General features: G+C 46.6%; 1 protein-coding gene across 1 annotated transcript in view; it reads left to right on the forward strand.

The window, feature by feature from the left end:
• Positions 1 to 27,291, forward strand: part of SLC28A1 (solute carrier family 28 member 1) — a 320,021-nt gene that overhangs the window by 250,739 nt on the left and 41,991 nt on the right. Inside the window, exon 15 of the mRNA XM_069222341.1 lies at positions 1,253 to 1,334. Within this exon, the coding sequence (XP_069078442.1) occupies positions 1,253 to 1,334 (82 nt within the window). The remainder of the gene's footprint in view (positions 1 to 1,252; positions 1,335 to 27,291) is intronic.

Genomic DNA, 27,291 nt, shown 5'->3' on the forward strand with positions numbered 1-27,291 from the left:
TTTACATAGATTTAAAAAGGATTGTCACAACCACCAACTATTTTTATTGGTGTTCTGGGGAACTTGTGCTGTCGTGAACTCTCTTGTGCCTGGATATCCCTTAGTTTATGAAGCTCTATAAATTGCTTGATGTGACAGTCACATTCAGGCTACATGTGCCTTTCTCCTCCTCCATGATGAAAACAGCAGCAGAAGTGATACCCCATGTTGCTATGTGCCACTCCCACATATGCAGCCCAGTCTTCACTCAGGGTGACTGGAAAATAGAAGCAACTTAGATGAAACGTTGCGCTGGTGCTAGAGAAACACTGGATCAAATCTTCTTTTTTCATTTATGCTGTTCCCTAGCAAGCAGGTTTAAGGTCATTTAGTGTGTTTTCTGGTGCCAATTCAGACCACATCACTTTGTTGATATAGTTCTTCAGTTGTGGAAGCTGCAGCAGGCAGTGAACATCTGTCAGCTGTTTGGCACAATCCAACCTGACCGCAGCAACCTCTGGATCCTTGCTGCAGGTTCCCAGTCTCTGCCTCATGTGATTCAGCAAAACCATGCTATAGGAGGCAGAACAATAGTAACTCTGCTCAATAGGCTATGTTTGCCTTTGACTTCCTGCTGTATGTAGATCCAAAAATGGCCCAAGTGAAAGAAGAAATGTTTGTAGTGTGCCCGATAATTAGTGTACTGCTATTGTCTGTATTGTACCTTTGGTGGCTGTGTGAGGAAAGTTTATACAACTGCAGCATATTGAGTTCCAGTGGGGTGCTCATATATGTGTGCGTGTGCATATGTGCGCTTGTGTGTGCATGTGTGGAGCTTGCTTTAGCCTGTGATGAAACTCATGCTTTTTGTGAGTGAACCTTGCCCTCCCAGTGTCCATTCTGCTTGCACTGCTGGTGTCCATGATGGAGCTTTGAGTGTCGAGTTTGAGGAGACATGTGGCAGTACAAAAGCAACTCCTTACCTGTTCACCTTACATTGGAAAAATATTGCTTCAAATTCAGGAAATCCTTAAAAACCCTCTTCTTCTCCATAGCAATTAGATAATACCATTGTTCAGAAGCCATGTACATTAGTTTCTTTAGAGTCTACCGGTCAGATTCCGATATGATAGACCTACCTAATGCTACTCAAGGCTTTACCAGCTGATATGCGCTCTGGGTCTTCCAGTAGGTGGTGAGAAGTATGCTACAAAAAAACTAAGTATGTTCAAAAGCAAAAGGCATTGACTATGCCCATGTGTTTGTATTGCAGATCAGAGCAGAAACTATCACCACATATGCTCTCTGTGGCTTTGCGAATGTCAGCTCAATCGGGATCATGCTTGGAGGCTTATGTAAGTATCACTATGAGAAAAAGTATGGAGAAATGTGAGGTATCTTGTAAAGTGTCCTTATTATTACCTAAAGTGGCAGTACTAATGTCCAGACCTAATGCCTATTCTTGTTCTAGACTCCCAAGCACAAGCACTATCAGAGCTAAGTAGAAATATTCCTTCCTAGGTTGATAAAGTGGACATCTGAAATCAGTGATACAGTGACATGAACCAGACTCCAATGGGTATGCATGTCTATAGGTAGAATATGTGATCGTATAATCTCTACATTGTACTATCAATAAATCATGATTTATGGTACAATAATATATGTAGTTACCATTAAAAAACATCTAGGCCTATTTTATTATAATTTGTGGACCATGCTGCCATCTACCTGTAGACTGTTTTGGCGGCTGATTTGCATACAAGTGATAGTCACAGCTTGTGGCATCCCCATCATGAATTTGACATAGTCACATCAGACACACAAGTCTACATGTTCTATTTAATAGGAATGGGTATTGTTACATGTTTTATGTTTTAAGATATTTGCCTGACAAAGACATACATCAGAGAACAAAAAGCACCGTTCAGTTGACATTTTTATTGTACCATGGAAATCTCACACAAGAGGTGACCCTATAGAATAGGATAGTATGAGGGGTTTGTTTGGGGTGGAATAGTAAGAATCGGAAAATGGCAGGGATGTGTAGTAAAATTGTGTCATTTAAACAGTGCTAGATATCGAACTTGGCGCCAGATTACAAAGGATTTTTGCAATTTGAAAAGGTCCAGTTTCCAGAATCGGGCTGTTTGTGACCACAAAAAATTATTTTGGTATGTAAAAAAAAACAAATGATGTTACCCAATTGCAATTTTGGTTTGTGACTATGTAAGAAATTGCATTACTGGTTGAAGAGGGTGAAATCCACCTCAGGCACCAACCACAATTCTTCTTAGGGTTAGGTCATAAGCAAATCCTAAATTAACTTGTGCTCAACCCTCAAGTAACTTGGCACGGAGCAGTCAGGCTTAACTCAGGGGCAATGTGTAAAGTATGTTTGCAAAATGTCAAACAGTAACACAGTGAAAACACACCATAAAACGGTCCCACAACAGATTTAGAAAAATAGAGTAATAATTTTGAAAAAAACAAGACCAAAACATCAAAAATCAAATCAGTAGAACCAGAGATAGGCAATTATAAAGATTTTAGTGAAATTAGCCTCAAAAAGCACAAAGCACCAACTGTGGCCATCTGGTCACACCGGACCTTGACAAAGTCACAAGTTCAGGGTGACAGTGATGGAATGCAGGCTGGGTATAAGAACCCAGTTAGGATCACTGAACAAAGTACCTACAATCCTGATTTGCAGAGCATTGCGAGGAACAGTGTTAAAGATGTGCCATACAGCTGAGGCGATGCATTGGTTCCGAGGTGCAGCAAGGCAGCAAAACGAGGCCCTGGATCAACTTCAAGGATCATATCGATGAGAGCTTGTGACACGAAGTCCAGCATCGAGGATGCGATGCACAGTCAGGGCAATATGTTGTTTCAGAAGAACTGTGAGACTGCAATGCGGAGTCCAGCATGGTTGTCAAGGATACCATTTACAAGGGATGCAAATGGCTCGTGGCAATGATACATCATGCAGCAGTGGCTCCAAATACTTTGGAGGGCGGTGTGAGATAGTTCTGATCTATGCAGCCGAAGTGATACCTCGGTTCTGCTCAAAGTTGCACCACACTGTCCATTCCACTGGATCTACAGAGGTTGGTAGAGCACCTTCGACCCTCTTCCAAGGATCTAGGGCTGGGGTGGCACCAGTTGGCAGGATAGACTCAGAGATGGGTGGGTCCCAGTGCAAGTGCAAGGTTGTTGGAATTCTGTTGTGTCCCTGCGTGTTTAGATCAAGAGGCCAGCCCCAGCACTTGGAGTCACCCTGGGGTTCAGGGGTCAAGAGATTCAAATTCAGTCATTTTCACACTGACAAGAGGAAAGCAGGTCAGAACAATAGGGCAGAAATCCTTCAGAGCAGCAGTCTAGCAGAGTGGCAGTCCTTTCAGCAGCACTACAGTCCTTCTTCCTAGCAGAGTATCCACAGTTCCAGAAAAGCTTGGATGAGTTGGTGAGGTTCAATATTTATACCAAGGTGTGCCTTTGACGTGGGGAGAAGCTTCCAGGAGCATGCCTTTGAAGTGCACAGGCCCCCTGACTTCCTGCCATGGTCTCCAGATTAACTACATGGGTTATGCAGCCCTTTGTGTGGAGGCAGTGCACAGCCTATTCAGATGCAAGTGGGGCTGTGTTCCTTCCTCCTGTCAGTAATGCCCCATTCAGGCACACCAAAACTCCCTATTGTGTGCAACTGTCTATGAGGAGTAAACAAAGCCCAACTGCCAACTACAGCCAGTCATGTAACCCAGAGACAGGCTGCAGGCACCAAATGGCAAAGGCAGGAAATGCAACTTTCTAAAAGTGGCATTCCAAAATTGTAATATAAAATCTGACTTAACCTTAAGTCAGGATTTTTCATTACAATTTGAAAGACACAAACTGAACTGTTTACCTGTTTCCCTTTGAAAATTACAGCTTCTTAAATGTAATAAAGTGACTCTGAGATTATATTATGGGAAAGGTAGGCCTTGCAGTAGTGGAAAACGAAGTTAAGAGTTTTCCTCTACTAGGAGAGGTAAAACTTAAAAGTACATGTCCAGCATTTTAAACAAACCAAACACTGTACTCAGAGCATTTTACCAGACCTGAATACATGCAGTGACACTTTACTAGGAACTTATGAATAATTTAAATATGCCAATTGTGAATAAGTCAATGTTACTCTCTTTTTAGGAGTGCACGCATGTACTTTAGCACTGGTTAGAAGTGGTACAGTGTGCAGAGTTCTAGAGCCTGCAGAAACGAGATCAGGAAAAATGTAGAGGGAAGGCAAAAGTTTTGGGGGAAGAGCACCCTAAGGCTGACATTTTTAACAGACTACATATCAAATTGTTATTTGGAAGCAGTGTGTTTAGAGTGTCTCTTCCAAATACCCATTTGCAGCAGGATGGATAAATGTTCTGTGACTGAAATCAGGTTGCAAAAAATAATGTTTTATTACTGAAAAATAGTGGTAAGGCATTCAGAAACAGGAAGGGCTCCCTAATTGAATATTGACAAAAACATTTTAAATGAGGCAATGGTCCTATAATGGTCCACTGCTTACACTTAAAATTTTATTTTTTTAATTCAGTCTGTTTTCCTTTAAGGACACAATTTGTGACCTACCTCATTAACATTGATGAGGTAGGTTGAAGTGTGACCCATTACGATTTTGTTTTTTGTGACCCGACCTATCAATACTTAGTTTGGTCTGCAAAATCAGAATTGACTCGATAAAAGTTGGTCCACAATTTGCAACCACTTTTACAGACTCTATTCTAATACATCTGGCCTTTGTTTTGACATGACGCATAGTAATTTGAGATTGCCCAGAATTACTCTCTAGCAAGGATTAGAACACAGGTCTCAGGTCTCGCAGGAACACAGGTCTCAAGCCTCAATCCTTCAAGAACCTCATTATGAGTGACCTAGAGCATAATGCGAAATAATGCCATGGGTTTATTATTTATTGGGTGCAATAACCAACACTTATTACAAGATTCTTCCCTAAAATGTAGAAATACGATGCACATTTTGATGCTTGCTACACGCACAAAAATCCACATGTCCAAATAGTTTTTTTTTCCCCAATAGACATGTCCCGGTAGATTTTTTACCCAATAAACATCAGCATGTTTGACCTACCAACATTTATCTGTGGGGTTGAGGATTTTATCGCACCTTGCAGTGTGCCAAAATCCTCAAAACTCATAATTCTGATATGAGCGGTAACAGAAGTTAGCACATACTGGAGTTTATTATGCGGTCGTAATGAGGGCCTTATTTGCTAGACCATATCATCCACATTGTGCAAACTTTGTGTAAAAACTGTGCGGCTACAGCTATTTTTTGCATTTTTTTTTTCACATGGCGCGAACTTGGTCCAAAGTCATCAGAGTTCTTTACATGAGCACAAGAGGACATTTCACACGGTGAGATTAGTTTTTTAACAATGCTAACTGCAGAGCAGAACTGAAGAAAAGGGTCTCTGAGTCGAGTGAGTTCCCTGGATTTATTGTCTCCTGAAAGCCGCTCTTTTATTTTAATTGTCGAATTTGTACTTACATATGCCCTCATTACCTCTGTGTACTCAGTGGCAAGCAGTGATGCACAAAGTGAAAATGCGAGATGCGCAGTTGTACTAAAACAGACACATTTTTTAACATTCCACAAGACATGGAGAAGCATTAGCAGCTGAAGTGCATATTTTTTCCTGTATTTTGAACCGCACAAAGTTCTGACTCTGAAACCACCCAAAGCTGTATTTCTCAGCATTTAATAAAATGACTGTCCTAGAGAGTTAAACTGTGATTTTCCATTTTACATTATGTGCTCGTAGCTGAGACTAGCTTCTTATGAGAACCGACTGCTACGAGATGATATTTCTATTAAAGTAACATTTTGGGGGTCATTCTGACCCCGGCGGGCGGCAGTCGCCACCCGCCTGGCGGGAACCGCCATTTGGCCGCTCCGCGGTCAAAACACCGCTGCCGGCATTCTGACCTTCCCGCTGGGCCGGCCGGCGCTACCCAAGGTAGCGCCCGCCGGCCCAGCGGGAAGGTGGCCTGCAACACTGAAGCCGGCTCCGAATGCAGCCGGCTGTGTTGCAGGTGTGCGACGGGTGCAGTTGCACCTGTCGCTCTTTTCACTGTCTGCTGCCCAGGGGCCCCTAGACACCCGTTACCGCCAGCCTCTTCCTGGCGGTGACAACCACCAGAAACAGGCTGGCGGTAAGGGGGTCAGAATCCCCATGCGGATTCGCCCAGCCGGGGGAAATCCGGCGGGAAACCGCCGGACCCGGTTTTCTGACCGCAGGTTTACCGCCGCGGTCAGAATGGGCAGGGAAGCACCGCCAGCCTGTTGGCGGTGCTTCCATCATTCGCGGCCCTGACGGTCTTTGACCGCCAGGGTCGGAATGACCCCCTTTATGTGTTATGTGTGTGAGACTGACTTTCCCAGTACAAGCACAATGAAAATACTGACTAGAGTGAAAGCTGCAACAGTATTGTTACCTGACAAGCTGGATGACGAGGACATTGCAAGACAAACCAATCAATGACATGTGAACAGAGTAATATTAGAATTCATAGATTTGGGATTTTAGTTTTATTGGACAAAGTGTGAACATGCGATTAACTGACCAATAGGGATTTGGGAGGTAGTTTAGGTAACTTTGACTTAACAACACTTCACAGGGGGAAGACGCACCATTTTCTCTATTCTTCTAGAGGATTACCTCTATTCTTTTAAGTACTTAAAGACTTTGCATTTTCTGAACTTTGATGCTGAATCCTGCTGACTTGAGGTTCGACTGATAAACTGAGGAAGAAGACTGATTCTGCTTTGCTGATCCATACTGAGGATAGGTATTATGACCTAAACTGTGATTATCATGAATATTTGCTTTTTCTCTCTAGGTACCAACTGCATTGTTTGATAGAGCCACAGTTAGATGTTTTTTCCAAATTTATGTTACTAAATTGTTTTGCATGAAGCCCAACTTGCTGATACTAATCTGATGTTAGTTAAGGATCCTCACTAATGTAATCATGATAACAGGGAATAATACTTGATGAATCTCTCTGCTAAACTTTATGAATATAATTACATTGACGTAGTTGACTTTGTTACTGATTTGCACAATAATCTTAGAATGTGTTGTAGTTCAAGCTTTGATTAGATTATGTTTCTTCCACCACTTTGGATAGCCAGTATTGTTTCTGTATATGTTTTATTTGATATTGAGATTAATTTACATGACTTTAGCAATATTAATATAGAGAAATAAATAGTCTGACTTTTACTGAAAGGTGTGGTTATTCATGAATGAAAGGTCATGGTGCGTGACAAGTACCTACTCCATTGGTTATTGTTGTTATTGATTGATGTTGATTATTGATTATTGTGTATTGATTATTGATTATGTACTTGAGCTACGGTAAGACCATCTTAATTGCGAGTCAAAAGGTTCATCGACCTATTCGCATCCCCTTGTAAGTTTACTTATTAAGGTCAGGCACGCTAGCAGAGATGGTAGCAGACTGATGGTTCATCTCCTTAAGAGCTTGCCATAGACGTCCATTACAAAGTGACAGGTGTTAACAGGGGTGGTAATAGCGACTGATGGTTAGTCTCCTTAAGAGCTTATTATAGACAACCTGTATAGAATAATAGGTGAACAGAGACGGTAGCAGGATTGAAGGCGTTCCCAGAGATGGTAGTAGCTTGATGAGTTTGCCCTTTGAGAGTTCATTATAATTGAGATTTGGATTTTGTTTTTCAATGATGTTAATTGGAGAGAAAATGTTCCCTTAAGTCCAGAAATGGCTTTCCCAGATCCAGGATCCTGCTAATGGTTGTTTTAGGGTGTCCTCGGGGTTGTAGTGACAGTGTGAATGAAGTAGTTTACGCTTGTACAGCTTATGCAAATCGCAGGTGAATTGTGAGGTTTTTGAGGATTTTAGGGAGTTTGGTTACGCAATTGAAATTGTAGAAGGAGTTTGCGTACTCTGCAGTGTGAGATTAGGGAAGTCGTTGAAGTTCATATGTGTGTGGCGCTTTGTGCTCAAAAATTGTCCACATGGTTGTTGATGTACGGACCCTGTGTGGACTAAGACTCCAGAGTATATTTAAAAGTGTATGAGACACTTGGTTTTATGTTGTAATCTGTTTGGTTTAGTAGGTTGAATTGGCGTGGTCAACAAGTCAGACTGTGAATTAAAGTGAGTGAAAGAAATAGTAGCTGTAAGTGTGGGAAGAGGCATCAGTGAAAAATCCATAAGGTTTCTGAAGCGATTGTGCTACCTTTCCTGTAGTAAACCAGCAAATTTGTTTTTGGTTTTTGATTAGTGCTCGCAATTTTTGCATTACTTTGTGTGAATCAAAGTGTTTGGGAGAACAAGCGGCAAGACTTTGTCAGCCGCAGTACGTGTAAGTGTGACGTCATTGGAGCCACGCTGGGATAGGTCGGTTAGTGAGAAGGGTTACAGACGGATTGGCAGCCGTCCGTGAGAGGCAATTGTTTGAGAACATGGGTGAAAAGAATCTTGGGATTAAAAGTCAGTTCCTGATTTGATTTTGAATAACAAAAAAAGGTCGAAAAGCTGACATTTTTCAAAGCTTTAAAAAGTGCCCTAAGTGGTGATACATATATTATAACAAGTGTAGCCGAGGCTACACTTCCAGAAGGCACATGAGCTTACATTGTGATGGAATAGAAGGGTGTCACACTTTGTCTTTGGCTAAAACAGTGGTGCAAATTGACAGAGAAGGATGGGAACTTAGCGTTTCCTACAAATGGGACGTTCAATTTGATGGCTTTTGGGAATTTACTGATGGTTCTATATGAATATAAGCCCATTCCGGGACCAGTACAGTTTGAGGCATTAGCGATTTGGAAGCTAGTAGCCAGACAGCAATAGCAACTGAAATTCGAAAGAAGGATGACAAAGGCAGAAAATAATTTAGCAGAGGCTTGGTGGGACTGTGTTCAGAAAGGTTGGAGGATGTAGACTTTGCAATGAATTAAGTTATTTCCAGCAATTACGCAGCAGAATGAGAAGGAAGGAAAGAAAGCTACTAGGAAAACAAACAAAATTCCGTCTGAGAGTAAGGAGGCTAAAAAGTCTTCAGCAGTGGAGGAGGACTTGGATGATGATGACTTTATTACACAGTTATTGAGAGATCGACTACCACCATATACAGTACATGAGAGTACATGAGAGTGGTCCGAGTACCAGTGCTGATCCCACAGCTCCAACACAGGTTAATGGGACAGTGAGTCTGGTGCAGGTTGATGCTAGTCTGACACAGAATGCAGTGCAGAGTGGTCTTAATGTTCCTACTACTCCTGCAGTGCAGAACCTGATGCATCCACCACAGGTTCAGAGAATTTATCCTGATGTGCCCATTATGGAAACAACTTCAAAGTTAGTGGTGCCTACGGAACAGGTTTACCCGAGACCGATATTGGTTCAGACTGAGCCAACTCTGATTTTATTGCCCCAAATGCAGCCGCAGGTAATGCCAAGATTTACATCATGACTCCGATAATGAATCAGAATATGGGAGTTAATCTCCCACAGAGAATAAGTGCCAGAATAGCCCCAGATGCTATATCGCTACCTGTTGCTGTTGGTCCAGCGGTACCATTATTTGCACAGAAGAAACCTACTGGGAACAGGGAGCAATGTCTCAGAATATAATGAGAGGAGGACATAGTGAAAATGTTCAGGTAGTCTCTCCTGTGGGACAGACATTTGACGGATCAAGATCATTGTTAGACCTTAGTCCATTTGTTGCACTTCCAGATACTGTGGCAGGGCCAAATGTTAGGCAGAATTTGAAATTATTGACACCGCATACTCCGAATATAGTTGCACAGCAGGTGCCACCGGTCCAAGCAAGTAACATTTAGTTGCAAGGATTGACAGCTCAGCAGTTGACTGAATGGTTAGACAAGCTGAATACCCCACAGAGTGCCCCTAAGGCGGTGGAGCATTTGAATTATACTAGGCTAAGCATGGAAGCAGGTGAACTCATTGGGGGAACGATGGGGGTGAATAGGTTAGAATCCTGCACAGAGGCAGAGTTGAGATATTTGTGCCCGAAGATTACGAGAGAAGTGAGCAATGTGCATCAGAGACTAGGAAGCTTGGCAGAGAAGTAGGCTTAGAAATAGAGAAAATGTAGCATTTGAAAAAGAGTTACAGATTAGATTTTGAGGCTAAAGATTTTGAACACATGAGATCTGCCGGAATGAAGGCACACCGTAAGGAATTGCTTCAAAGTGCACAAACCTGGGGAGCATTAGACAAATGGGAAGGCAGATGGGTATAGAAAAGAGACAAGAGAAAAAGGGATTATTTGGAACTGCCTGCAAATGTGCAACAGGATAAAGATCCAGTGAAAATTTTACCAATGAGAGAGATTCCAGGGGGAACTTTTGTTCATGTCCTGTGGAGCAGAGGTGACATTCTGTCGTTCACAAATGATTATCCAAAATTGAGAGAAAAGCCAGTAGAGTGGTGTCAGTAGACAAATAGGTTTGTGAAACTTGTGAAGTGTTTGTGGGAAGACCTGAACACATTGCTAGAGATAGTGGTTCCAGCTGACTTGTGGATCGAGTTTAAGGGGAGTGTAGATTGGCCAACAAGTTAACCAGGGAGAGACAAGAATACAGGTGCACTGTCTCCTGAGGTGATGAAATATTACTATAAGGTGATTGAATTTTTGAAAACGAGAATTTCATCAAGTAATATTGATTGGCAGAGGATTGACATGACAGCCCAGGAAGCGAAGGAGTCGATATGTGCGTATTATGAGAGATTGTTGCAGGCATTCAAGCATTCCATGGTACAGAATCAATTGAGGTGAAAGACATGCTTAATTTTGTGTTCAGATTTGTGGAAGGATTGAGACCTGAAATTAGCCAGATGATTAAGAATCATTTGATTTGCTGGCACGCAAAGCCGATTGATGGGGTGTTGCAGTATGCGAAATACTGTAGTGATGAGATTGAGTTGAAGCATAAAAATTTGAAAGAGAAGGCAATGGTGATGCAGATTAAAGCAGCTCAAAACAGGAGTGCAAGGGAATTTTCCGCAACAGTTACCTCAGCAGCATCAGGAACATGATGTTTCAGCCCTGGATGAGAGGTAGAGGTCATGGAGGAAATATGGCTTGTGGTCCAGGCTTAGGTACTGTAATGGTTCAGAATGATATGCAGGGAATGAAGAAGTTATTGCCATGTCACATTTGGGGAGCCGTTGTACATTGGAAATGGGAGGCTCCGATGATGGTGCAGGAAGGTGTCGTTCAGCAGAGTAATGACATCAACTCATATCAGAATGTAAGAGGACCGAGAGTGAGAGGTCCCAATCCAAGTTTTCAGAATAATGTGAATCAAGTGCCGAATTTTCAGCCCATGCAGCAGGTGCAAATGCCCCGTGCACAAGTGTCACAGTTGCAGCCGATGTAACATCCAGTTCCCATGGTACCTAGACAGAAAATTCAAATACCTCAAGCCCCTATGGAGCAGCAACAGATGATGCTTTCTCAACAGGTCACAGGTCAGAGGCATAACCAAAGTAGTACCACAGTGCACCAATTTCCGCTACACAGTGAGAATGGAATAAATGATGAGTGGACGAGTGACAGTTCGGATGAGGAGCCATCTGTGCTTGCGACTTCCTTAGAAGTAGATCAAAGAGGTCTCTATGTGAAGGGAAAGGTCATGGGTCACAAGGTTTCATTCTTGGTTGACACAGGAGCTACACTCTCTACAGTGAGAAGTGCAGAAGTTCCAAATTTGCCCCTTTCAGGTAGAACAGTTCAGGTTGTGGGAGTAGTAAACAAGTATTTGACAAACCCAATTACAGATCAAGTTCAAGTTCAAGTTGAGATTGGCAACTTTAAGGGATTGCATAGATTTGTAGTATGCGATTCAAGTCCAGTATCCCTACTGGGAGGAGACTTGCTGTGTAAAACGAGGTGTTCGATTACTTGTTCGAAGGATGGAATTGAGATTCAGACTAATAGTGATGATGAAGAGAACCAAGCCCCAGACACAGAGTGTGAAACTACAAATGAGGAGTACCCTCTGGTCGAATTTTTCCCGATGTTCACAGTGAAAGAGCTAGATCCTGATTTGCAGGAAACGGGCAAAGAGAAAGTGTGGGGTTTGACAGAAAAAGAAGTAGGTTTGATAAAGGGAGTTGGACCAGTCAAAGTTACTGTGAAGCCGAATGCAGTTTTTCCTCAACTTCCACAGTACCACATGCTGCAAGATGTCCTTATGAAAGTAGCCCAGATAATTGCAGAATTTGTAAAGCAATGGGTTCTGGAGGAAGTAATGGGCAGTCCATGTAACTCACCGATAATAGGTTTGAAAAAGCCCTGTGGGAAGGTTCAAATTGTTCAGGATTTGAGAAAAATAAATGAGATTGTGGTCAAGTGTTGTCTCATGGTGCCAAATCCAGCTGTGATAATGTTCCAGATTCTCTGTGATGCAGAGTGGTTCACCTTCATTGATTTGCCACAAGCTTTCTTTTCTGTGCCTCTTCATAAGGATAGTCAATTTCTCCTTTGTTTTAAATTCCTGGATCAAGTGTCTTGCTAGTGCAGAATTCCTCAAGGGTTTTCAGAGTCACCTTCCATATTCAATCAGATCTTGAAAACAAATTTGGAGTCGTTGAAATTGCATTCCAATTGACCTTGGTGCAGTACAATGATGACTTGCTGATTGCGTCCAAGACAAGGGACAAGAGCAAGTATGATACGATTGCCCTGTTGAACCATTTGGTAAAGAATGGTCACAAAGTGTCTCCACTTAAATTGCAGTACTGTCAGAAAGTAGTGAAGTACCTGGGTCACCAGACTGAGAAGGGTTCAAAAAAGATATACAGAGAAAGGATTAAAACCATATTGCAGATAAATCCCCCAACCACACAGAGAGATGACAGGATGTTTTTAGGGATGGTAGACTATTGCCGGCCATGGATTCCGAATTTTTCAGTCATTTCTGGACCTTTGCAGAAGCTGACTCATAAGGAAGTCACAGATCCCATAGTGTTAGACCAGGCTGAAATGAAAGCGTTCACTGAATTGAGAGAGAGTCTGTGCAGGGCTCCAGCGTTGGGTATGCCTGATTACACAAAACCTTTCACATTGTTTTGTCATGAGTGTGATGCATGTTCTTTGTCTCCCTTGACACAGGTCCATGGAGGTGTAAACTATCCAGTAGCATATTTTTCAGCTACTTTGGACCCAGTTGCAGCAGCCTTACCGGGTAGTTTGCGCGCAGTTGCATCAGTTGGTCAGAGCCTTACACAGTGTGAAGGCATTGTGATGGGACATCCTATGACTGTAATGGTCCCTCACTCTATTGAGATTTTCCTTACCAGGATGAAAACCCAATATTTAACTGGTGCGAGGTTGACCAGATATGAAACGAGTATTCTAGGATCACCAAATGTGTAATTAAAAAGATGTACAGTGCTGAACCCGGAAACCTTACTTCCAAGTGAAAATGTCGATATTGAGCAAGTGGAAGATGTTGAGCATGACTGTCTTGAAGTAACTGACTTGTGCACAAAATCAAGACTTGACCTTAGAGATACTCGATTGGAAGAAAATGATCAAATTCTTTTTGTTGATGGTTCTTTTCTGAGGGACAATACAGAGACACTGAGAGCAGGATATGCTGTGTGCACAATTACTGGAACCTTGGAAGCTTCTTGGCTTTGAGGAGTGTATTCTGCCCAAGTACCAGAACTGGTAACCCTTAATAGAGCATGCCATGTTTCGGCTCAGCTGAAAGTTACAATCTATACGGATAGCCAGCATGGATTCAGAATAGTCCATGATTTTGGCCAGTTGTGGTCACAGAGAGGTTTCCTGACCTCTTCTGGTTTACCAGTGAGAAATGGGGAGAGAATTAAAGAATTGTTACATGCTATTCAAATGCCTGAAAAGATTGCCCTGGTGAAGAGCATTGCACATCTGAACTCGCAAGACTATGGGGGTCATTACAACATTGGGGGTAAAAGCCGCTTACCACCGTGCAAAAGACCGCCAATACACCGCCGCCGCCGCGGGAGACCGCCACAGCTATTATGACACACATCACGGAATCCGCCGAAATTCAGACACCCACACAAAACTGCCACACCAAAGGTCAGCGATAAATATGCGGAAACAAATCCTCCACCTCCACGGCAACAGAAACACGCCCATGCTATTACGACCCACGAATCCACGCGGCGGTCTTTCAACCGCGGTATTCCATTGGCGGTACACACCGCCGCGCTCAAAATACACACACAGCTCCAAAACATAGCCACATTGGACAATTCCAAATATACACACCTGATACACATACACACACCACTCCCACACACCCAACACAAAATAAAACACACACCTACATCACCCACAAACCCCTACGACCACAAATTAGAGATGAAGGCCAGAGAGAGACAGCACAGAATAGAGAACACCATCACAGAGAGGCACACTACACCATCACCCACACAACATCCACGCACAAAACACCACATACCATTACACTCACCACACTCATCAACACATACACCACCCCACACCTCACACACACCACCCCATGTCACGCCAAAGACACCCCCGCTTCTCCGAGGAGGAGCTCAGGGTCATGGTGGAGGAAATCATCAGGGTAGAGCCACAGCTATTTGGCTCACAGGTATAGTACACATCCATAGCCAGGAAGATGGAGCTATGGCAAAGAATAGTGGACAGGGTCAACGCTGTGGGACAGCACCCAAGAAATAGGGAGGACATCAGGAAGAGGTGGAACGACCTACGGGGGAAGGTGTGTTCCACGGTATCCAGGCACCACATCGCGGTACAGCGGACTGGCGGCGGACCCCCACCTCCTCCCCCACAACTAACAACATGGGAGGAGCAAGTCTTGTCCATCTTGCATCCTGAGGGCCTCGGAGGAGTCGTTGGAGGAACGGACACTGGTAAGTCAAATCTTCACTATCATATCCCCCACCCTACCTGCATGACATCACACACCCCCACCCTCACACCCTCCCCTAACACCCTAACTCCTCACTAAACTACCCATAACACCAACCACCCATCCCAACCCCAAGACCTGCATGACACAACTAAGCATGGACACCCATCACTAAAGCATGCACACTGCACAGACCCAGAACACCCCCCAACCATCACCACACAAGCCCCCACACAGGAATGCCTGCACTGGGGTTCACGCACACCCAACCATTGCACAGCATGAAACACACACATGCAATAATCATGTACTTATACCCCCTGCAGGAACCCGAAGGAATGTCACCACACCAGAGGGTCCAGACAACACCACTCCACCCCCAGAAGAGGCCCACAGTGACGACAGCAGCTCTGCCCTACTGGATCTTGATGACCAGCCCGGACCATCGTGGGCCTCAGGACAGTCGGTTCCCCTTGCCCAGCCATGGCCCAACACCGAGCTGCCACCCTCTGGTAACACCAGCACAGCACCCACCCAGCGGGCCCATACCCCCGTCCCAGGACAGGTCAATCAGCGGTGTGTCCACCACTACAGGGCACCCAGGGTAACCCACCACCCCAACAACAACAGGAACCTGGGGGCAGCGGTAGTGGGCACACGGTCCAGGGGACGGAGGCACAGGAACACAGGGGAACTGGGAGGGCTGCTGTGTGACAGAGGGAGGACAGGCCAAGGGAACCAACTCTCAACAAGGCCTTCTCCTCCATCATGGGAGCATACCACCACTCCCAGGAGACGATGGCAACGGTCCTGGACAAGTTGCAGGAGACCCTGCGTCTGCAGGAGGAGCAGTATTTGGGGTTCAGGGAGGAGCTCAGGACCATCGGCTCCGCGCTGGGCACCATCGTAGGGGTGCTGACGGACATTCAAAAGACCTTGAGGGACACCCTGGCACTCCAAGTGGCCCCTGACACTAGCCAGGACGATGAAATGCCCACCACCTCCGCCGGCGCTAGTGGACAGGACGCCCCGCCACAGGACCACCACACCAGCACCCCACCCCCTGCAGACGGACAACCACTACGAAAGCGGTCCCTGAGATCCAGGAACAGGACAGAGCAAGATGGCAAGACCCCCGCCAGGAAATAGGACTACCCTGATTGTCCCCCCACTGTCCCACTTTGTTACCCTGTCCAGATTGGAACTGCCCCAGCTCCACTTCCAATGGCCAGATGTGCAATGTACCTGTGAGACTAATAGACTGGACTCTGCCATGGACATTCTTCCACCATGACCTCTCCCCATTTCACAGCCCCCCTACATTTTTATGCACTTCAATAAACACCCATGAAACCTTAATAATATTGGAGTCAGTCAATGATTGTGAACTTTGTATTGTCAATTACAGTGTTAAAAAAGGTTACCCATTGGAAGGCCAACATACTAATGTCACACATCACAAGCCTTTCAAGGGTGCAAGCTGTTGACACGTAGGTTACCACATTACTGAAACTGAAATGGAAGGGGACAACTCAGTAACCAAATATGGAGTGAAATGTAGGTATATGATAGAGGTAGACGTGTGAAATGTAATATTATGTGAAACATGAAATTGTACTCACCTGTGTCTCACTGAAAATATTGCTGTATGACGGACTCCCTGTTGTCGTTTTCATCTTCATCAGCTTCCTCCTCATCACTGTCCACAGGCTCCACAGGCTCACCCGCTGCAACAACACCGTCATCTGGATCATCCTCCTGCAGAAAAGGCACCTGGCATCGCAATGCCAAGTTATGGAGCATGGAGCAGGCGATGATGATGTCGCACACCTTCTTCGTGAGTAGAATAGGGACCCACCTGTCATATGGAGGCACCTGAACCTGGCCTTCAGGAGGCCGAAGGTCCGCTCGATCACCCTCCTAGTCCGCCCATGGGCCTCATTGTAGCATTCCTCTGCCCTGGTCCTGGGATTCCTCACTGGGATCAGTAGCCAGGACAGGTTGGGGTAACCAGAGTCCCCCAATAGCCATACACGGTGCCTCTGGAGTTCACCCATCATATCAGGGATGCTGCTATTCCGCAGGATGAAGGCGTCATGCACAGAGCCAGGGAACATAGCATTTACCTGCGAGATGTACTGGTCAGCCAAACAGACCATCTGGACATTCATCGAATGATAACTCTTCCTGTTCCTGTACACAAGATCATTACTGCGGGGGGACCAGAGCTACATGGGTCTCATCAATGGCACCTATGACGTTGGGGATATGTCCAAGGGCATAGAAGTCACCTTTCACTGTAGGCAAATCCACCACCTCAGGGAAAATGATGTATCTCCTTACGTGTTTCAGCAGGGCAGACAACACTCTGGACAAGACGTTGGAAAACATAGGCTGAGACATCCCTGATGCCATGGCCACTGTTGTCTGAAAAGATCCACTTGCAAGGAAATGGAGCACTGACAGCACCTGCACGTCAGGGGGGATTCCAGTCGGATGGCGGATTGGTGACACCAGGTCTGGCTCCAACTGGGTACATAGTTTCTGGATTGTGGCACGGTCAAACCGGTAGGTCACGATGACGTGTCGCTCTTCCATTGTCAACAGGTCCACCAGCGGTCGGTACACCGGCGGATTCCGCCATCTTCCAATATGTCCCAACTGACGGTGCCTAAGAAGGACAACAGCGAAGAAACTGTCAGCATTCCTCCAGGTATGTACCCACAGTCACACACAAGACTACAACAGACAATTAACCCATCCGGGAAAGGTTTTGAGTGTAGGCCTCGGTATGTGTGACGCAGTAGTAATTGAAGCCATGTGGGGCCCTGAAATGGCGGCTGCCTGACCTCTAAACTGGGACAATGGAATTGTGGGGTAACTGCGCTGGCGTTGGACACCGTCGCGGTGGGCGGTCGTAGAGCGCGGCGCAATGCTGCATTGGTTAACATCGGACCCTATGGGTCCCAGGAGCCAATGAACAGGTGCCCTGCCGGTGATGATGCGCACCGCCGCGGACGTCACTGCCGTGGACGTCACCACCATTTTCTATCTCTTCAATCACTAGATACCTGACCTTCGACAGGAGAGGACCTACACTGCTAGTGCTGCTGTGACCTCGGTCTGGAAGCAACGATGGCTGCTGCGTCTGGGGAAAGGGCCCCTGCCTTCACTGCACAGGAGTTGGAGAAACTTGTGGATGGGGTCCTCCCCCAGTATACGCTACTCTACGGTCCTCCAGACCAACAGGTTAGTGCACAGGGAGCACGTTGTATGGGCTAGGCCTGGGTGGAGAGGGCTGGGTGGATGAGGGAAGGGGGCAGAGTACATAGAAGAGTCATGCATGGGGATGAATGGGCCACAGGGATAGAGTTGGGAGGGGGCCAATTACAACGACGGTGCAGTAGGTAATGACTGTTCCTCTTTCCTTGTGCATGTCATGTAGGTCAGCGCCCACCAGAAGAGGGACATTTGGCGTGCCATCGCCAAGGAAGTCCGGACCCTGGGGGCCCACCAGAGACGGGGCACCAACTGCCGGAAGAGATGGGAGGACATTCGCCGCTGCAGCAAGAAGACGGCGGAGGCTCAGCTGGGGATGGCCTCCCAACGTGGGAGGGGTGCCCGTTGCACCATAAGCCCCCTGATGTTCCGGATCCTGGCGGTGGCCTACCTGGAGTTGGATGGGCGCTTAAGGACATCACAGCAGACACAAGGGGGTGAGTACAACCTCATGCTATGGACTTTGCGTGCAGTGGAGCTGTCTGGGTGGGGTGGTGGCACAGTGGGCAAGCCACCCACTGTAGAAACTTGAGATTCTGTGGCTTTGCACTCCCCAGGATGGCACAGTGGGCAAGCCACCCACTGTAGAGACTTGAGAGACTGTGGCTTTGCACTCCCCAGGATGGCACAGTGGGCAAGCCACCCACTGTATAGACTTGAGAGACTGTGGCTTTGCACTCCCCAGGATGGCACAGTGGGCAAGCCACCCACTGTAGAGACTTGTAAGACTGTGGCTTTGCACTCCCCAGGATACATCAATGGACATGGTGCCCCGTCGTGGATCTGGCTTCGCATTCATCTGGCTGAGGTGCCCCCCCTTCCTTTCCCCCTGAGGTGCCTGTATTGTTTCTATCTGATGCCCCGGCAGGGTTCTCTCGGATTTTGGTCAGGTATCTATTGTGGGCGTCGCCCATGCATTTTTGGACTGTTGGTGCACGGACATTGTTGTGTACATATCTGCACTACTTCTTGTATTGTACATTTATTTTTGACAGATTTTGTGATATTTATCTGTATATTTTTTTATGAGTAGTATATTGGCACAATACAAAGTTTGACCGCAATTCGCTTTGTCTTTGCATTCTTCCTGGGGGATTGTGGGTTGTTACTGTGATTTTCGTGACTGCTTTGGTGTGTATGTTGTGATATGCGAGGGTGGGGGTGTTTGGTGGGTGTCCCCGTAACTTTTGCCTCCCCCCCGCCCCGTGTCATAGGTGCAGTACTCACTGGTATCTTCTGCGCCTACGTCGCTGTTGGTCGTAGATGAGCAGGAATACAAGGGCTGGGAGTATTTGTAGTTCCAGCTCCATGGTGTCCTCGTTCCTCGTGGGATGTGTTCAGGTGAGCATTTTCCCATAGCAAAAGCTGTTTCCACCGTGTTTTTATCCACGGTGAATCCGCCCCGGAAAAGGTGGCGGATTGGTGTGTTGTGATAGTGTGGGCGGTACATTGTCTCCCACCTGTCTGTTGGCGGTGTCCGCCGCTCTGTTTGTCTGTACCGCCGTGGCGGGCGGTGTGTTAAAGTGGCTGTCTTAGTTTGCAGTTTCCGCCAGGGTCGTAATTCCCTTTTTTTATCCGCCGGCCTGTTTGCGGTATTACCTTAGCTTTAACACTGTGCGCCAGGGTTGTAATGACCACCTATGTGTCATTGGGAAATGGATATGCAGATCAAGTCGCAAGGTTTTGCGCATTGAACTGTATATTGTTTAAAGACAAGTGGGAAATGTTACCTGAAGAAGATGAAACTTGTACAAGCTATGCATTGAAAATAATAGACACCTTGGAAGAATTGAAAATGTTGCAGAATAATGTTGACAGGGAGGAAAAACATAAATGGAACAAAATGAAATGTGTGTAAAGACAAGATGAATTGTGGGTTTCCGAAGAGGGTCAGTTGGTTTTGTCAAATATCGGAGAATCAACAAAGGGGGGGGCAGAGTTGGGATATTCGGAGAGTAACTCCTGGTCCCGTGTGCAAGGTTCCCAATGGACAGTAAATCAAAAAAAGAGATTACACACGGTTCCACCTAGTACTGTGGGTTTCTATCAAGTGGATGGTTCAGTCATTAACTGAGAACCGAAGTTTTTTCGAAGCAAGAGCCCTCACTCACCATCCGGTGACATGCTTCATCATAGGGCCAGCTCCTCGTCAGGCCGGCGCTGCAATGCCTGATGGGCCCCACAGAGGGGAACTTTGCCGGAGATCTTTTGAGATTCAAGAAAAGCCGGTCACGAAAAATGAAGTGAAGGATTGGTAAATAGAAAGATTAAAAATGCCTAGAGATAGCAACTAGTAATTTTAATTCACGTGCTCATACCTCTGGCAAGATTAAAAACCAAAACACGGGGAGTTAGTGGGATAATGTCCACAAACCCCTTAGAGGTGTAGGTAGGTATAATAGTAGTCGTTGTGTCTCTTGGAAATAGATAGTATACAAGAGACAAAGTACACAGGATCCCCTGTGTTACTCTATGTAATCGGTCAACATGTCAACATGTTTCTCGCTTATAATAAAAGAATTACCTTATGCGATTCGTCAGGACCTATTAACATACCTAATCCTTTAAATGGTGGAAATATCTGTCAAATAGCCTGTTGTCTCAAATGGCGAGGTACTATCATGGTCAAGCACACTTTGGGAGGGATGCAATGATTTGTTTGTTCAAACATGATTGGTTTAACCCAAAGTTTAGACAAGTTGCTGAAGCAGTTTGCCATTGATGTGTCATTTGCCAAAAGCGAAACGCAGGAAAAGGGGCAGTGGTCAATTTGAGCCACATTGGAAGAGTGGGAGGTCCATTCAGCAGGATGCAGATGGATTTTATTTAAGGGGCGTGGAGGTTTGAGATTTGCGTTGGTGATTGTTTGCATCTTTAGTCACTAGATTGAAGTTTACCCTACACAAAGAAATGATACTCTCACAGTAGTAAAACTACTGTTTAGGGAACTGATACCGCGTTTCGGATTTCCAATCTCTTTTGAATCAGATAGGGGAAGTCACTTCAACAATGAAGTGATTAAATTACTGTGTGCAGCGTTGAACATTGAGCGTAAGTTGCATTGTAGTTACCGCCCTCAAGCATCAGGACTAGTGGAACAGATGAATGATACTTTGAAGTCAAGAGTTGTAAAGATGTGTGTGCCCACGAATTTGAAATGGCCTGACGCATTGCCTTTAGTGTTGATGTCCATGAGAAACACATCTGACATGAAGACAGGATTGTCGACACATGAGACCCTCATGGGCAGAGCAATGAGGTTGCCAACTTTGCCTGCAAATGCCCTTGTCAACCTTACAGATGATAAGGAGTTGGATTGCTGCAAAGGTCTGGCTGATGTGGTTCGCTTTTTTTCTCAGCAGGTGGAAGCCACCACACTGCCACTCAATGACCCTGGGCACAATCTGAGAGCTGGAGACTGGGTTGTGGTCTGGAAACACGTAAGATAAATGTGTTTGGAGCCTCGTTGGAAGGGACCTTATCAGGTAGGTTTGACAACTATTACAGCTGTGAAGTGTGCTGGAGTTCCAAACTGGATTCACACAACTCTTACGTAGAAAGTGGCATGTCCACTGGATCATGAAGAAGCATTGTTGAGAGTACCAACAACAGTGAGACAAGTCTCTGGCCGGATGGAGAGAAAAGGGGAACTGAGACCGGATCTGAGCCCGTTGAGGACGATTCAGCCACTCCTGTGAGAGACGAAGAAGAATACCTCCAGGAGGGTGACGGAGAGCCTATCTCAATTCAGGCAGGAACTTCACATACAAACAGAGCATTTGCCAGACCCAGAAGGGGAAGGATTTGAGGTGGATCAAAGTCAATGTGAGCTGACTCCTGAACCGGTTGCAGGTCCGTCAAGAGAAAACTCCACAGAAAAAGAAGAAGATTCAAGTTCAACTCTGAAGAGACCACTGGCAAAAGATCCACTGAAAGGAGATAAGTGGCCGGAGGTGCAAGTAGAAAAAAGGAAAGAAGTGGTTGTTGAACCAACAATCGAGGAAGAAATAGATACAACAAGAAGAGAAGATATAAGTAAAGGAGAACTGAATGGTGATCGAAAATTGAAAAGAAAGAGAATAGCAAGTCGAAGATGCGCAGGTCCTGAATGGGTGTATGCAACTTTGAATGAATGGCAGCAATAGTTTTTGTCTTTTTGTTTTGACAGAGAGATTCTGGGTCAATATTTTGGCACTTGAAGGACATTGATGTACTGAACTGTTGAAACAATCTGAGAGAAAAAAGTTTGAGAAAGAGACTGTTGAAAGTAACCGGAAGAGACATTGATAACCTGATTTGACTTTTGAAACCTGATTTTGACAAAGCAGCTAACTGATTTTGACAAGGGATCCTGGAATTGAGACTGAGAGCTGTAGATAACCGCTGGAAGGAGAGTTGCCTATTTTAGATGTTCTGCTGATTCTTCTGCTTTCTGATTCTTTACAGATCATTAGTAACATTAGTCAACAGGATAGAGATGCCAGACGCTGTAAATATATGAGTATTGGTTTGGCAATTATGTGTGGGATATTGTTTGTGGTATTGATTGTGGGAATGTCTGTTCTTGATAAGAGTGAAACAAACCATACTTCTGCTTTTGAGATGAATACTGCTCTAACGGCAATAGAGAAGTTTAGTTTAGATGAGAAATATTTGCATGGGAATACTAATGCGCAAGGAGAACTTTCTTCTAATGTTTTCTATCGCTTGTTGAGTGAGTATGTTGAGACAATGGGTGTGAAGACTTGTTATGTGTGTACGCAGATTCTTTCATCAGTCGAGGAAGGAGTCACCTATTATAGTCTGCCACTAACTTATGGAATAAGTTGTAGTCTGCTACTAACACGATTTTATAACCAGGAGTACATACAATACTTTTATTCAAATTATGATGTTGTGTTTTCCTTTGTTCCTATAATTAGGTATTGGAGTAGAGTAGCTAAGGATAATTACATAGTAATATTTAGAGATTTCTTCATACCTACATTGACATTTGGCACAGCGTATGCACACCGCAATATTTTGACATGCTTGCTTACACCTTTGGAGAAAACTTCTTAGATCCCACAGATGACATGAGAAAGATATTAAAGGAGAAATTAGAAAAAGGCTTAGAGAATAGGACTTACAGGAATGATCATGCTAATAGTGCAATTAAGACACAAGCAAAATTAGCTTTAGATGCACAACACGTAGGGAAACTTTGTATCTATAGGCCTAAATCATGCACTGACACTTTATTTGTGGGAACAAGTAAAATGTACGCATGTGTTTCTGTTTCAGAGTAAATGGACGTTTTTGTTGAATGGACAGGACCCTGCAATTCGCAGGATTTATTACATCTGTGGTCGTAATGCTTATTACCGTCTTCCAAGAGGATGGTATGGGACATGATATTTGGGGATATTTCCCAAAGATTTATCAAATGGAGGATTTGAAGAAATTTCCGAAAGTGATTGAATTACATCATAAGAGACAGAGGCCCTCATTACAACCCTGGCGGTCGGTGATAAAGTGGCGGTAATACCACCAACGGGCTGACGGTAACTACTACCAAATTTTGACCATGGCAGTGAGAACTCAAATAGACAGCCACTCTACCACACCGACACCCAGGGCGGAAACAACAGCCACCACGGCGGTAGCCGCCTACAGCCAGGCAGAAGCCAATGTTCCGCCCACCGTATTAAGACACCACAAACTGCCACCTTTTCCGGGGCGGTTCCAAAGACATCAAAATCCTGGTGGAAACACTGCACAGAAGGGAAAGGACTCACCTTTGGTGACACAGGGAGCTGCATGTCTTCCCAATGATTTTCTATGTCCTGCTCCACCACGAACACCAACAATGGCAAAGACGACGATGGTGAGTACAGCCGCCAAGCACACAGGGGAGAGAGGGAGGAAAAGGAGTGTGACACACACACACCACACACACCCCCACCCCCAACACCATTCACACAATCAGCTGCAGTAATAAAACATATTTACCCCGTACCCCTGATGAATAATACAAGGACAACAGGAATGTACTAAATGGAGTGTAATTAGATCAACACAGTAGAAATAAGAAAATGCAATGTAACTGTTATATACATATGTACAGTTCAAAGGAAGCAGCCCAGTCCTCATTGTGGGTGGGCCACAGGGCCACAGGCCAAAGTCTAAGGCCCCACTTGTCACCTACATCAACATGGAGAGAACACTGCAGGGGCATCAGTTGGAAAATAGGCAGGCACCTCAGGGAGACGTGGAAATGGGGGCACCTCAGCCGGCAGATGAAAGAAGACCACTGGTTCTGGAGGGGGCAACATGATCTGTGCTTGGTCCTGGGGAGTGCAAGGCCACAGTCTCTCAATTGGGTGACTTGCCCACATGCTCTGGAGGGTGCAACATGTCCTGTGCGTGGTCCTGGGGAGTGCAAGGCCACAGTCTCTCAAGTGGGTGACTTTCCCACATGCTCTAGAGGGGACAACTGTGCTTGGTCCTGTAGAGTGCAGGGCCACAGTCTGACTTGTGGGTGTCTTGCCCACTTGTTCTGGAGGGGGCAGCGTGCCCTGTGCTCTTGATCCTGGGGAGGCTGGGGTTGGTGGGTGTCTTACCCACTGGTTCTGGAGGGGCAGTGTGCCCTGTGCTCTTGATCCTAGGGAGTGCAAGGTCACAGTCTCTCAGGTGGGTGTCATACCCACACCCACTGGATTTGCAGGGGGCAGGCCGCACAGCAGCCCATGGACGCAGGACTACATACCAACCGCCGGAGGTGACGGCTGCTCAGTGGTGGTAGTGGTGGTGCAGCAGCCGCTGGTGGGGGGAGGCTTCAGCCTATCCCCTGCAGCTTTGGATGGCTGGCCACTGGTGGTGGTGGTGGTGCTGCTGCTGCTGGTGTGGGGAGGCTCCACCCCATCCGCTGCAGCCTCGGATGGCTGCCCACTGGTGGTGGTGCTTCTGCTGCTGGTGGGGGGAGGCTCCAGCCCATCCCCTGCAGCCTCGGACGGCTGCCCACTGGTGGTGGTGGTGCTGCTGCTGCTGGTGGGAGGAGGCTCCAGCCCATCCCCTGCAGCCTCCAATGGCTGCACAACTATGGTTGGTGGTGGGGTCTCCATCTGAGTCCCTGCACCAGGCCCCTTGCTCTTCCTGCCTGCTGGTGCTGGCTGCTTACCCTTCCTGGCAGCAGCTGGGGCTGGCTCCTTGCCCTTCCTGGCAGCAGCTGGAGCAGGCACCCTTTCCTTGATGCTGGCAGGTGCAGGCTCCTCCAGCTTCTGGACATGTGCCTTAGATCCTTTCCCACCACGAGTGGGTGTAGAGACTACTGGGCCCATGGACTGGTTGGCTGAGGTGCTTGCCTGGGTTTTTGCCACCCTGGCCAGACGTGAAGGATGGCGGGGTAGGGAAGAGGTCAATGGCTGAGAGGAAAAACGTCTTAGAGACATTGGTGTGGGGGGACAGACACAGTGGGAGAGGACACAGGGGACATGTGCATGGCTGTTGTGGAGGTGTCTGCCAGTGAGGTGTGTGTTCTGCTAGGTGTGAGGGTGATGCTGGTAGTGACTGAGGATATAGTGCATGCAGGTGTGAGTGTAGACGGAACCGAGAGGGAGTTGGAGGAGGAGGAGAGGGAGACAGTAGAAATTGTGGCTGTTGGTATGTCTGCATCTGGATGGTGTTTGTGTGAGTGCCTGTGGGATGATGTGTGGTGCTTGTGTTTGCCTATGCCACTCTTGTGTGTTGTCTTGTGTGCATGCTTGTCTGCCTGTGTGCTTGGGATAGGTTGGGGTTGAGGAGAATGGGACTGGGAAGAGGAAGTTGGAAGGGGGAGGGTGGACACAGGGACAATGGCTGCCATCAGAGAGGAGGCCCGAGCCTAGATTGATCTCTGTTGGGCCGCCAATCCAGTGTCAATGCCCTCCAGGAATGCATTAGTCTGTGGCATCTGGGCTGCCAGCCCCTGGATGCCATTCACAATGGTTGACTGCCCTAGAGAGATGGATCTCAGGAGGTCAATAGCCTCCTCACTCAGGGCAGCAGGGCTGACTGGGCAGGGCCTGAGGTGCCTGGGGCAAAGGAGATGCCCACCCTCCTGGGTAAGCAGTCACGGGCAACTCGATGAGGGACTGCTAGGAGGGCGGTGCTGGTACGGGGTGGTGGCTGTACCTGTAGCGTGGGTGGTCACAGATGTGTCCGCCACCACCAGGGAGCTTCCATCGGAGGAGGTATCTATGTCCAAACTGTCCCCTCCAGTCTCCGCTGTGGTGCTCCCCTCCCCCTCCATCCCACTGGTGCCCTCACTATTGGTGGACTCTGCCTCCTGGGTCCTGTGGGATGCAGCTCCCTCCATCGGCAGTACCTCTGCTCCTCTGCGAGATGATGCTAATACATATACGGACTGGGTGACAAAACAAAAAGGGGAGAAGAGACAAAGGATACACTGGGTCAATGGCTGCACCAACACCATTGTTGGTGTGCACACCACTCCCACACACAGGGGACAGCCCTATGCACTCCGCACTGCACTACCAGTTATATTGCTAGCCACAAAGGTATGGGCACACACTGCCAAATGCAGCACAGGTGGAACCCACGCAGCCCTGACCAGTAGTGGATGCCTACAAGCTAGGTACCAGGATTATCACTTCAGAACCCTGGCCACCATGGGACCTACTCTGCAATGACAGGCCTGGCCTATGGGCACCCACTGACACACTTCCCCTACCCGGATACCCCCGCTACCATGCATAAGTTGTAATGATGGGAACTGTACTCACCCCCTTGGGGCTGCTGTGATGCTGTCAAGCGCCCATTCAGCTCAGGATAGGCCACCGCCAGTATGCAGGCCATCAGGGGGGTCAGGGTTCGAAGGGCACCCCTTCCTCGGTGGGAGGCCATCCCCAGCTGGGCCTCCACCGTCTTCTGTGCCCAGTGTCTCAGGTCCTGCCATAGACCCCCAGGGTCCACACGTACTTGGCGATGGCACGCCATATACCCTTCTTTTGATGGGCGCTAGTCTGCAGAGGAAATACACACAGGAAAATAGTATCAGT

Source organism: Pleurodeles waltl, chromosome 3_1 (assembly GCF_031143425.1).
Source record: "Pleurodeles waltl isolate 20211129_DDA chromosome 3_1, aPleWal1.hap1.20221129, whole genome shotgun sequence".
NCBI lineage: Eukaryota > Metazoa > Chordata > Amphibia > Caudata > Salamandridae > Pleurodeles > Pleurodeles waltl.